Source organism: Athene noctua, chromosome 23, assembly GCF_965140245.1.
Source record: "Athene noctua chromosome 23, bAthNoc1.hap1.1, whole genome shotgun sequence".
Taxonomy (NCBI): Eukaryota; Metazoa; Chordata; class Aves; order Strigiformes; family Strigidae; genus Athene; species Athene noctua.
The window spans coordinates 5430136-5443317 of NC_134059.1; the positions used below are offsets into that span (position 1 = coordinate 5430136).

General features: G+C 56.0%; 2 protein-coding genes across 2 annotated transcripts; both read right to left on the reverse strand.

The window, feature by feature from the left end:
- Positions 1-1780: 1780 nt before the first annotated feature.
- LOC141969704 (pepsin B-like) lies at positions 1781-5466 on the reverse strand. The gene is made up of 9 exons (XM_074925766.1): positions 5411-5466; positions 5121-5271; positions 4514-4631; positions 4129-4247; positions 3308-3507; positions 3021-3143; positions 2797-2941; positions 2370-2468; positions 1781-1933 (listed from the first exon to the last, which is right to left on the reverse strand). The coding sequence occupies exons 1-9, from the start codon at positions 5464-5466 to the stop codon at positions 1781-1783; spliced, it is 1164 nt and encodes a 387-aa protein (XP_074781867.1).
- Positions 5467-8849: 3383 nt separating this feature from the next.
- LOC141969705 (pepsin B-like) lies at positions 8850-12641 on the reverse strand. The gene is made up of 10 exons (XM_074925767.1): positions 12586-12641; positions 12088-12241; positions 11499-11616; positions 10751-10869; positions 10175-10374; positions 9898-10020; positions 9545-9689; positions 9326-9328; positions 9184-9282; positions 8850-9002 (listed from the first exon to the last, which is right to left on the reverse strand). The coding sequence occupies exons 1-10, from the start codon at positions 12639-12641 to the stop codon at positions 8850-8852; spliced, it is 1170 nt and encodes a 389-aa protein (XP_074781868.1).
- Positions 12642-13182: the final 541 nt, after the last annotated feature.

Below are 13182 nucleotides of genomic sequence, written 5' to 3' on the forward strand. Positions count from 1 at the left end.
TTTTTAGTGCGACACAAACTCCCTGGGGACTGGGGGTGGCAGCGGGCGGTGGGGACCCTGCCCAGCCCCATCCCCAGGGCACAGTGTCACCCTGCCAGCGGGCTGCTCGTGGCGGCAGGATGGCGTTTCCCTCTCCGCGGTTGGGAGCTCCCCGTTCTGCGGGACCCCCCCGTGACAGATTTGGCTGGAAACAGCAGATTTAAGGGGCGGTCACATGGCCCAGCGGGGTGACTGTCATCTGACCGGGAGATGGGTGTCAGACAAGGGGCATCGGGGCCCTTTGGCGCTGCATCCCCCGTGCATCGCCCCGTGCTGCACCCCGAGGACCAGCCTCTCGGGTCTGCTCTGGGCACCTGGCACGGGCCCGATCCGTCTGACACCGCATCCAGCAGCTGCTCTTGGTTGGGGGGGAATCCCGACACCCCAAGTTTTGGTCACATCGGTGTCCCCAGCATGCCACCCCTTCCTTCTCACCTCCCATCCTTTGAGGCTGCAGCAATGAAGAGCTTTACCCCTGGAGAACAAAACCGGGGTGTTTTCCTCAGCCTGAGTGTCCTTGCATGACACTTTTTAATCCCTAATTCATTTGCAAATACGTGTGGGCAATTCCCGCAAACCTAATGAACCAAGCTGTTCACACGCAGCTCCTTGTCTCTGCACATCCTGCTCTAAACTGGTTTCTGAAGCCTCCAGCGACCTCATCGCCTCAGCCCTGGGGGTCCCCAAACTTCAGCTGAGCCCACGGTGCAGCCTGAATTTCTCTCGGTCATCTCAGTTTCCCAGCCAGCCCCAGCAGGGATCCAGGTCCCAACCAAAAAAAAAAAAAAAGGAGACTCCAAATTTGTCATTGCTGCAAATTCAGAGGCTCTGGGTGTATCTGAAAGATTGATTAACAGCCAGCTGAACAGGAGCCAGCAGTGTGCCCAGGTGGCCAAGAAAGCCTGTGGCATCCTGGCTTGTGTCAGCCCTGGCGTGGCCAGCAGGGACAGGGAAGGGATCTGAGCCCTGTGCTGGGCACTGGTGAGGCCGCCCCTCGCTGAGTGGGTTCAGTTTTGGGCCCCTCACCCCAAAAAGGCCATTGAATGACTCGAGCGTGGCCAGAGAAGGGCAACGGAGCTGGGGCAGGGTCTGGAGCACAGGTCTGCTGGGGAGCGGCTGGGGGAACTGGGGGGGTTCAGTCTGGAGAAGAGGAGGCTGAGGGGAGACCTCCTGGCCCTCTGCAACTCCCTGCCAGGAGGGGGCAGAGAGGGGGGATGAGTCTCTGGAGCCAAGGCCCCAGCGCCAGGCCCCGAGGGAATGGCCTCAAGCTGCCCAGGGCAGGGTCAGGCTGGCTCTGAGGAAGGATTTCTGTGCAGAAGGGGCTGTTGGGCGTTGGAATGGGCTGCCCAGGGCAGGGGGGAGTCCCCGGGATCCCTGGGGGGGTTGAAGAGTCGGGCTGAGCCAGCGCTGAGGGATCTGGGGGAGTTGGGAACGGTCAGGGTGAGGGTCATGGTTGGGCTGGAGGAGCTTCAGGGGCTTTTCCAACCCAGATTATTCTGGGATTCTGTGAAAGCCCAGGCAGTGCCTGGAAACCTTGATCATTAACTCGGACTTGGCTGTTTTATTAAGAAGAGCTGTGCCAGATCCCGCTCAGCCACGGCCACACGAGACACGAGGCAGTCAGATTTGCAGCCCTTTATTCACTACAAGAGATTCAGAGACTTCTCATCGCCGTACATGGGTCCAAGGGAAGATAAGGTGTTGCAGGGAAAAATTACCCCATGGGCGCTGCTCAGCATCCCTAGGCTGACAAGGCAAAGCCCACTCTGTTGTTGGCGATGTCAAAGATGGAGTAATACTGCCGGAGGAAGACGTTGCCGAGGATCCAGAGCGGCTGGCCGTTGGTAGAGGACACATATGTGCTCTCGACTCCAACGCTGCAGACACCATTGTTCTGTGGGGGAAAAAAGAAGCAAATTTCAGTGCCAGCGAGGAGCATGAGGGATTGGTGCTGCCCGTGCCTTCACGGCTGCTTTGGCTGGGAGCAGGATTAAACCCTCCTTACAGTCACATGCAGGAAAAGCACCGGGAAATCAGGAGCTGGGAAATACAGAACTCAAGCTGCAGATGGGAGAATGAGTCGGGAGCAGCCTGGCTCGCAGTCTTTGTCCCATCACCCTTATTATTTCATAAAAGTACCCACAAAAACGGTTTGCCTCAGTTAAATCAGTTTAAAACCACACTTTCACTGTATGCAAGTCTCACAACAGAACATTTCTTATGTCCTGTAATGACCAACCTCTGTGTTTGAAAAGAAGCTCTGGCTTTCTCCTGGGTAAAACTGCCCTATGATGGCAAATGCGAGGTGGGAATGATAAAATCACACCTACATTTAGGACATAGACAGAGGGAGGCAGTGATAACTGGGCTCCGCTGATGGCAAAGTAGAGGGTGGGCATGCTCGGGACGCTGCTGCAGTCGACGATGTACTGCAAAAGAAGCAAAGAGGGGCAGAGGGGTCAGGACCGCAGGCCTGGGCACTGTCCTTCCTCTGCCTGTCACCCTGGCCATGCTCCCTAAGGGTCAGCACAGCTCTGGCTGTGGCAGGGCTGCCCTGACCCGGGTTTATCATGTTTGGAAGAATTATTTTTGGTTTACACCCCTGCAAGGTGGGGATACACCACTGCGGTGTTGGTCTAGGGGAGGTGTTTTGCTCCAGAGATGCCAGGAGCCCTCCGTACTCCGCATTACCACCCTGAGGTGTCCTTGTCCCACGGCATCAGCCCCTCGCGTGTGCATGGCATCCTCCCCACCTACCCCCTCGTCATTCTCCTCTGCACCCAGCTGCTGCAGGAAGGCTGACATGAATTGTCCTGGGATGGTCAGCAGGAACGTCCCGGTGTCCACGATGCCGTGACAGCCTTGGCTGCACCAGCCGGTGGCTGACGGCCCAATGGAGAACCTGGAGAGAACAACAGTAAAGGCATCAAAAAAGGCTTCTCCCCCTCAATACCCACTCCAAGCCACAGTGCAGCACTTACTCCTCGATACCAATCTTCCAATAAAATTCCTGGACCACAGGAGTCCATAAAACCTCCCCGGTGTAGAGCTGGGTGTCAACCCCTCCAAGGATGACTTCCCCGCCGTAATTATATGTCGGGTTGCTGGAAAGACACAAAATTAACCCCCAAATCAGGCAGGCGGCTCAGTAGAAAGCGATGTAATGTGCAGGTGTGTGGGGAGAATGTGTGGATGGAGAGTGAATGAAGAAAAGGATGGATCCAGGCTGTGTCTATGCAAGACAGAGACCCTCTCTCAGAGGTCTCACCGTGAGTAATAGAAGCTGAAGATGGGTTCGGTGAGCTGGTTCTGCTGCATCATGTTCTGTATCAGCGTGTTGTAACCACTGATGCCCACACCTGGGTAAGCCAGGCCCAAAATCCCATCGAAGTCCAGGTAGTAAAAGGGGCTGCTGGGCTCATCCAGGCTCAGGCCGAACTCCTGATTCTTGACGACGATGTTCTGGATCTAGAGGGAGAGGAAAGGTGCTGGGAGATGTCGGTGCTTCGGACATCCCCCTTGGCAGCAACATCCCACCAGGGAGTTTCTGGGAAGAGACGGGGGTGGCCAGGAAGGTGACGAAAGTAAATCTTCACTGCGAGGTGCTGAGCTCTTCCCCATCACAGATGGGAGATGGAGTCGGGAGCAGCCTGGCTCATAGTCTTTGTCCCATCACCCTTATTATTTCATAAAAGTACCCACAAAAACGGTTTGCCTCAGTTAAATTAGTTTAAAACCACACTTTCACTGCATGCAAGTCTCACAACAGAACATTTCTTCTGTCTTGTAATGACAAAGCTCAGCCATTAGTGTAAAAAGCAAAGACTTATGGCCAAAGGCATCCCTCAGCTCAAAGCACTGAGGAAAAGCCCAGAGGACTCGGGCTGAATTTGTTTGCAGATCCCAGTCTCCGAGTAAATTTATGCTGACCTACCATAAACTCTACATGAGAGTTTCAGGCGCGAATATCCAAAATTAAAAGGTACTTTCAGCTACCCCCAAAATTTTTAACTGAATTGGGCTGATGACAACCACAGTCATTTCTTACCCTGATTGCAGCCCCGCACCAAGGGGGCAGAAGTCACTTACTGTCACGGTGTCGGACCCTAACACCACCGACAGGTCACCGAACCCGTAGGACAGGGTGTAGGTCTCACCGATATCCGAGAAGGTAGACGAGAGGCTGCAGTTGAACATGGCATGATTTTCTGCATGGAGAGAAAGTCACAGCCCCCAGGTCACATCCTGCCCTCGGTTCAGCGCATTCCCATCCCCACACGGGCAGAAATCCCCAGCGAGGGACTTCACAGGGAAAGGCCCATCCAAAACCAGCCCCGCCGGTGTCAGGGAGCAGAAAGCAAACCCCAAACCCCATCGGCTCTCGCTGATTTCCCTGTCAAAGCCCCAGCCTGCAGCGTGGAAGGGGTGTCCGATGGGTGGGGACCCCCAGCTCTGTGCCCCGAGGGGTGCTCACCGCAGGCTGGAGTCCGGCAGTAGGTGGAGGGCACCCACAGGTTGGAAGAGCCGGTGTCAAAGAGCACCAGGAAATTCTGGGGGGGGGTCCCGATGCTGATTTCTCCGAAGTAGAAGGACTGTGAACAAGAGCATGGGAGGATTTCTGTTTCTGCCTGGTTTTTTGAATGAGGGTTTTCAGCGCTCTGCCCTCTGCTAGCTGAGAAACCCGAACTGCTGAGGGCTTGGAGGAAGGGCTCGCAGTCCTTGGGTACATCTGGGGCAGCTAAAGCACAGAAAGGGGCAATGACTTGCCAGTGACATAACAAAGTCAGCAGCAAGGCCAGGAGTAGTAGATCTGCCCTATAACCATCAAATTCTGCTTTTTCCAAGAAGGGAAATTAATTCAGGATAAGATGTGCTGCCTCCTGCCTTCATCTCCCAACGTCACCCTCGGAGCCAGGCTACAAAGGCAGCCAAACTCCTGCCCATGCCCAGCACAGCCCCTCGACTTGTGAGTGGGGAGGGAGAGGAGCCACCCGCTGCAGAGCTTGCCAGGAAAGGAGGAGGGTGTCCCCCAAACCAGAGCCCTCTGGCTCAGAGGAGGAAGGAGAAGCTTTAATACTCACATTCAGGTAGTTTGTGAGCGGTTCGTAAGCCACAGCGTTACTGAGCAGGTATTTCCTACCGGGGTCCCCTTTGAGGCCCTTCAGGACACCCTCCGGCACCCCGCTCTCTCTCATCACCTCCCGCATGGATCTGCCTTTCCTCAGGGGGATCCTGTGCGGGATGGAGACAGCAGAGAGGTGCTGAGTGGCCGGGTGGTCCCATCCACGTGTGCACCCCCATGGACTGAGGGTGAGCCCCGCTCTGCAGCCAGCCCCTGCACCCTCGCACCCCCCCCGGCCCCAGGGCTCACTTCATCACTCCCTCCCCGAGCTGGAGGCAGAGCAGGGCCAGCACCAGCCTCCACATGGTCCCGGGTGCTGGTGTCTCCATGGCAGGTCCTGCACCGCCTCGGCCAGGGCAGGGTGTATATATCCAGGAGCCGTGCCCAGCCCCTTGCTCCAGACACCCCTTTCCTCTATCGCTGCACCCACCCAACACCAACGCTTGTGGTGTGTTTATCACCACAACTGCCCTGATTGTGCCTCCTCATCCGGCTGTTCGGGCACTAACACATCGGTCAGTTCCTCTGATACCGAGACCAAATATGTGACATCTGATAAAAAGCAAAAATCTGTTGTTATCAAGAAGTTATTTTCTCTTGCCTTCAGCACCAGCTTGTTCTTTCCAGAAAAACAAAGGCAAAACACACCCCTTATAGCAAACGGAAATTTATGATGCCAGGGCCAGGCAGGAGCAGCCCCGCTGCCCTTTGCTGGAGGGCGTTTGCAGACTCCCCAGTCCCCACTAACTGGGGATGGACCCCAGTAGAGTTTTGCTGTTCCCATCCAAGCTGTCGGTGTTGGACCAGGGCTTTGAGCCTGCGACAGCTCAGGAACCCCCCCGGTGCCCCTTCCTCCTCCACTGCACCCTGGTGGATCTGCCTTTGCTTGGACAGATCCTTGCAGGGAGCACAAGGAAGAGCAAAGACCAGCAGGGACATGGGCAGCCTTCGCCTGTCCCTTCCTGCCACTGCTTCTGCCAGAACAGCTTCAGCTTTTAGAAACGTTCCCGTTTCATCACGGAGGAGAAGTGCCCTTCCCTCCTATCCGCCCCTATCTAATCTCCGTCTCGCTGCGCTCAGCCTGTGTCAATATTTTGACACAAAGCACGGAGGAGTTTGTGTCCTTTCTCTGGCGAAATGACAGAGCTATTAATACATCTGATAATGAGCTCCAATGATAAAGAGCTTTTAAGAAATGGGTTTGGATCCCAGGGAAGAGCAGTACTACCCGAGCCTCCCCCAACCAAGGTGCTCCCCATCCCCTTCGGCCACAGACCACGATTCCCAACACTCTGGCTGTTGCTGCACCTGAGTGAACATCCCCTCTTCAGGATTTAGGGGCCATTTGGATGTCATGGATAACCTAATCTAGCCTCATATTCCCATTTTGACTTAATCACAGAACTCTGTGAAACCTTATCCAGCTGCAAGGAAGATTAGTGGCTTCCCACATGCACCCCTGGGGGGGTTTCCCAATGCCCAGGGGGAGGGACGGAGGTGGGGACCCACCATCCCTGCGGCTTTATCCTCGGCTGGTCCGAGCGATCGGTTCAGCCCTGCAAGAACCAAGAGCAGCGAGAGACAGGACAGCATGTCCCTGCGGTCACTCCAAGGTCACCACAAGCTGCAAGCAAAGCAATGTTCACCGCTGCTGGCTGACTCTGGACTGGCCTCAGTAGGTGCTGGTGAGCAGCTCCCTGAAGTGACTCCAGCAGCGGCGGCAGGAGGATGAAGCTGTTAGGGACTCGCACAGCATTTCCAGACACCCACCAGTGCCTGATGGCACAGAGCAGAACTGGCTTTTTGGGGAATCCCTCAGGGAACTCCTGCCCCGGGGCTCTGGCTGGTATTTAAGACCAAGCCCAGTGACCTTTTGGTGTCCTGATGCCCTACACCACAGCCTGGCACACGGTGCTTCTCACCTGCAAAGCAGGAGTTGGGTGCAGGACACGCAGGCTGGGCTTGTCCCTCAACAAGGAGGATGGAAGCGGGTGTTTTGGGTTTGACTGGCCAGGTTTTGGTAGCGGGAGGCTACAGGGGTGTCTTCTGTGAGAAGCTACTAGAAGCTGCCCCTGTCTGGACCTGCTGCTGGCCAAGGCTGAGCACATCAGGGACAGTGGTAGCTCCTCTGTGATAACATATTCAAGAAGAGGGAGGAAAAAAAACTGCATGACTGCAGCCAGAGGGAGGAGAGAGATTATGTGAGAGAAGCAAGCTGTGCCTGCACCCATGGAGGTTAATGGTGGAGCCGATGCCAGCCAGCAGCCTGGAGAGGACCCCACACCGGAGCAGGGGGTGCCCGAAGGAGGCTGTGACCCCGTGGGGAGCCCGTGCTGGAGCAGGCTCCTGGCAGGACCCGTGGGCCCGTGGAGAGAGGAGCCCACGCTGGAGCGGGTTTGCTGGCAGGACTTGTGACCCCCGGGGGGACCCACGCTGGAGCAGTTCGTGAAGAGCTGGAGCTCGTGGGAAGGTCTCGTGTCGGAGAGGTTTGTGGAGGACTGTCTCCCGTGGGATGGAGCCCATGCTGGAGCTGGGGCAAAGTGTGAGGAGTCCTCCCCCTGAGGAGGAAGGAGCGGCAGAGACAATGGGTGACGAACAGACTGCGACCCCCATTCCCTGTCCCCCTGCACCACTCACGGGGAGGAAGTAGAGAAAATCAGGAGTGAGACTGAGCCTGGGAAGAAGGGAGGGGTGGGGGCAAGGTGTTTTAAGATTTAGTTTTTATTTCTCATTACCCTTCTCTGATTCGATTGGTAATAAATTAAACTAATTTCCCCAAGTCAAGTCTGTTTTGCCTGTGACAGTAATTGGTGAGTGACCTCTCCCTGTCCTTATCTCAACCCACGAGCGTTTTGTTGTATTTTCTCTCCCCTGTCCAGCTGAGGAGGGGAGTGATGGAGCACTTTTGGGGGGCAGTGGCATCCAGCCTGGGGTGCAGCCAGGCCCAGAGACAGCCCCTGGGATTTGGGGGAGGGCAGCCGCCTGCTTTCCAATGCACAAAGTCTGCAGCCCCCCACTCAGTCACACAAGCCTTGCGGAGGGGACAGGGCTGGGCTGTGGGACAACCTCATGGCCAAGGGCTCAGAAGCCAGGCTGTAACTCTGCAGGAGCTAACCGGGGCACCAGCATGCAGAAGGACAGGTGGATCCTGTCCCTGCACCCATCTGTGAGCTGAGCTGCAGCTCGGAGCCTGCTGCCTTCATCAGAGCCACCCCCAAGCTCAACAATTCACTACAGATAAAGGCTGAGACTCAGTCCCACAGCCACCAGGAGTCGACGGCATGTCATTCCCCTTTGCCAGAAACATAAATACATCAACTTTAGATTTGAAGCAGCCCAGGGACAGCCTCCCCACTGCCTTCCCTGTGCTGACTCTGCAGTAATCTGCCTAGGAGTTTATCACGGGGCTTATCTTGCTGGAGAAAGAGTGTCTGAGGCACACAACCCATCAGTCTGCACTCAGTCATCACTCAACGAACTCAGAAGGTCAGAGACAATTTGTGATGTTGGGGTTTATTTGTAACGGGCGACTGTGAGGATGCCCTTACACAGAGATCCTGGGGGAGATAGGGAGTCAAGCAAGCACGTAAAGGAACATAAAGGTCCATAGGAACCTTGTAGTGCTCCAGCAGTGCTGGCTGAGGTGTGTTTAGCCAGGAGAGGGGCTGGATTTTGCTGCTTCACTCCTCTACGCTGACGAGGCGAAGCCGATGCGGTTGTTACCCATGTCAAAGACGGTGTAATACTCCTTGAGGAAAACGTCACCCAAGATCCAGAGCGGCTGCCCGTTCTGGGAAGGCAGGTAGGTGACCTCAACCCCGACAGTGCAGTAGCCGTTGCTCTGTAAGGGGGGGAATAACGGGGAGTCAGAGCCTCAAACAAGCACCAGGACGCTGCCAGCTGGGCAGGCAGGGGGATCTGCCCGCACAGGTACGGAGAGCATCACTGCTTGTCGAGAAGCACCAGGTCCTTTCCTGGCCCTCAAGGACTCAGCAGGGTGAAGTTGCTCAGCTAATACATACGTTCATGATGTAGGCGGAGGGGGGCAGTGGGAGCTCAGCTCCATTGATGACAAAGGTGATGGTGGGCAAGTTCTGGACCTCACTGCAGTCAACTGCATACTGTGGAGAGAGGGGGAGGGGGAGGTTATGGCTGGAACAGCACCTGCTGCGAGAGGAGAGATACCCCCATATGCGGAGGAACAAACACTTGACCCCCTGGCAGTGCCACATCACCTCGTCCTTCCCTGACACGCTGCAGTTCCACGTTCTGTAGGTGCCACGTGAGTTTAGTGGGACCTGGTCAAGCCCACGGTTTCTGGCTCACTTGCAAGCCCCCCCCTGCCACTCCACACACCCCCCCAAAAGCATCCTCTGCACTTACACCATAGCTGGTCTGCTGGGCACCCAGGGCCTGAAGGAAGCTGCCTAAATACTCCTGGGGCACCGTCAGCAGGAACGTCCCCGTGTCCACGATGGCCTGGCAGCCCTGGCTGCACCAGCCGGTCACTGTCTGTCCGATAGCAAACCTGGGAGGAGAATAGGAAGAAGGGTGTCACTTTAAGCACCTACTGTCAACTAAACCTGTCCGGGGTGCTCTGAAACACAATGCCTAACGCCTGCCTCGAGCCCACGCCTGCTGCAATAGCTGTAGCTTCATCTAGAGGACACCTGTACCACCCTCCTTACGTGAGCTGCCCGGGTGGATCGTGCCCCTCAGGTACAAACACAACTCACTCATTAATGGCGACCTGCCAGTAAAGCTCCTGGGTCACCGGTGCCCACACAATGTCCCCAACGTAGAGCTGAGAGTCAACCCCTCCGAGAATGAGTTCTCCTCCATATTCGTAGGTGGGTTGGCTGCAAAAACACAAGAGTTAGAGCAGCAGAGATTGGTAAATCGGTGAGATATGCATGAGCTAGCAAGGGACAGATTCACAAGGAACCTGCACAGGGACAGGCAGAGGGATGCTGGTGCACATAGGATGTGCGGAGAGCCCCGGCAGATTTTTACCGGGAGAAGTAGAAGCTGAAGATGGGCTCGGTGAGCTGGTTCTGCTGTAGCATGCCCTGCAGTGCAGTGGGCGTCCCTCCCACCGCCAGCGAGGGGTAGGCCATTCCCATGATCCCATCAAAATCGGCATAGTAGAAAGGCTGGGTTGGCTCGTTCTCACTGAGCCCAAACTCCTGGTTTGTGACCACGATGCTCTGGATCTGGAGGGAAAGGGGATGCCAGGTCAGCCTGCGTGCTTAGACAAACCCAAGCAGCCATTGGATGGGGTGAGTGATGCTCTGAAAGCCCGAAGAGCACACTGCAAGGTCATAGCTGGTAAAAACATCACCAGCCAGCTGGGAAAATTAGCAGGAATTAGGTTAAAATAAAGTAAAAACCCAGCTGGGTGACTGATGGTGGCAATAACCACTTTATATTGGTTCTGCTCGTGTCAGGCCCTGGTTTGCTCAAGTCTTGGCTACACAAGACATGAGATCTGCCCTTAGGCTGTACCCCAGGCTCCTTCCATCAGGGCACCCAGCCGGTGCCTGGGGACACAGCACCCAGGAAGACAAGGACAGTGCAGGGGGCACTCACTGTCAGCGTGTCATAGCCCAGCACCACCGTGAGCGCGCCGCTGCCGTAGGAGAGGGTGTAGGTCTGGCCGTTGGAGGTGAAGGTGGAGGACTCGCTGGGATCAAACTTCGTGTGATTGACTGCATGAGAGAGAAGAGGACAAAGCCTCTGGGCACGCGCTCGCCTGGCTGCGGTGGGATTTCACCGTCGGTCGCTCTGCTGGGATAACGCCTGGGAAAGCGGCTTCCCCGCAGGGACCAAGCCCTCAAGAGCAGAACGGGCTGTTCCTCTGCTTTGTGGATATCTCTAAGGCATTTTGCATCCCAGTTTTGCCTGCAGCCCTCTCCAGGGACCAGCCACTGTGATCACAACCACATCAGCCGCCCAGCGAGAGCAAAGCCAGCAGCAGTTAAATCCCCATCGCCCTCCCGCCGGCAGCGAGTTACATCGGACGAGCTCTGCCAGGGAGCGGGACTTCAGCTCCACCATTCACAGCTTTGCTCTTCCCTCTGCCCAGCCACGAAAGGTCAGGCACAACCACTGCGATTTCTGTGCTCCGGGGACACCCACAATGGCCGTAGTGATCTGGCCATCTTCATTAGCCAGGCACATAAAGCCAGGGGACTATTTCCCACGCTGGTGCCGAGGAGCAGCTATCCCAGAGCAGCGTGCCAGGGTCATTTTTGGTCTGGCATCACAATTTTCCCCAGGCGATGGGACCACGCTGTGCTGCTGGGGGGGCTCTGGGCCACGTGGCTGCGGTACTCACGGCACGCCGGCGTCTGGCAGTAGGTGGAGGGCACCCACAGGTTGGAGGAGCCGGTGTCGAAGAGCACCAAGAAGTTTTGTGGGGGGGTCCCGATGCTGATCTCCCCGAAGTAGGAGGACTGCAGACAAGAAATGGGGTATCTCTGTTGGCCACAGGGTCAGGGACACACCAAGCTCTTGCCTCCCAGCCCTGCGCTTTGCAGGGCGTTGGGAATGCCAAGCTCACTCTTGCAAGTAACAAAGGAGGCAGGAACAGACTGAGCTCTCACCCTGCTTTTTCTTCCCAGAGATGTAATATTAAATATTTATTTCACAGAATCATCTAGGTTAGAAAAGACCTCGAAGATCATCTAGTCCAACCATTATTTTGTTATGTCTTTTGTGACATACAGAAAAGCATCCCTTTTCATGGCTGGGGGAAAACTTCTCTGAAGTCCAAATTAGAAGCTTAAAAAAGAGCAGGGAAAAAACCCAATCCTTCACTCCTGGAGGCTCAGGGGTGAAGAGATCACTCTGGCAGCTGGGAAGGAGGAGGGAAAGGGGAGCGTGGTGTACAGACAGGCGGGGAGAGGGGAGCCTGGGGGACTCACATCCAGGTGGTTGGTCATGGGCTCGGACACAACATAATCGTCACTGAAGCGGTATTTCTTGACTGGATCATAACGAATCTTCTTCAAGTATTCATCCAGCACTCCAGCCTCCCTCATTTTCTCCCGTATAGACGAGGCTTTCTTCAGTTTGATTCTGCACAGAGAAAAAAAATAGCAAAAAACCAAACAACAAAACACAGCAGGAAATCAGGAGGAGGTTTGGGCATTTTCAGATGATCAGTTCTCTGGGCTCCTTTGAACCACGACCCGCTGGAAGCTCTCTGCTCAGCTGCCTCGCACCTCCCCAGCGAGGGATGCCGCCTGGACTAGGACCATGATGATCTCTGGAGATGCAGGAGGCCAGAGTCAGCCCTGGCCAGGCTTGGTCTGCTCCCCTGGGGACACAGCACAGCCCACGCAGGTTACAGCTGCAGCCGGGCTCTGCTACCCACCCTCTCCCCGCTCGCTCTGCCGCAGCGACTGCTGCAGGACACCCACCTCACGAGCCCCTCCGAGAGCTGGAGGCACATCAAGGCCAGGACGAGCCACTTCATGGTTGCAGGATTGTCCACCGCTCCACGCACACCCTCCTGGAGACCGCAGCAGATGGGCTGAGCTGCCCAGACTCCCCAGTTTTATACCCAGAAGCAGTGACCCTCCCTTTATCTGCTGACTTCCATTTTCCATTACGACCACGCACACCTCCCAGCTTCAAGGGTTTCTTTGTATTTTGGCCCATGAGGATTTTGAGGAGTTTGTGCCCTTAACGGGGCGCTCAGGTGAGAACAGAGCAACACACGCCTTCGATAGCAAGGTCAAAGTGTTGCCATCCGATAAGAGGCCAGCTCTTATCACAGCAGAGGGGAGTGACCCAAACGTCACCGTGGTGAAGTGTTATCTGTGTTTGTCAAAACCTGTTCAAACCTTTTCCCAAAACAAAGGCACTGGCGGCCCTTGGTACAGGATGGAAACGCGTCAGACCTTTGTCTGCCGTTCTGCCACCCAGCCGCCCGCCCGCCCGCGGGGACCTCCTGCCATGGAGGAGGGATGGCTGATGGTGTTGAGGCTTCTCCAGAGCACGGGGTGAAGGGCTGG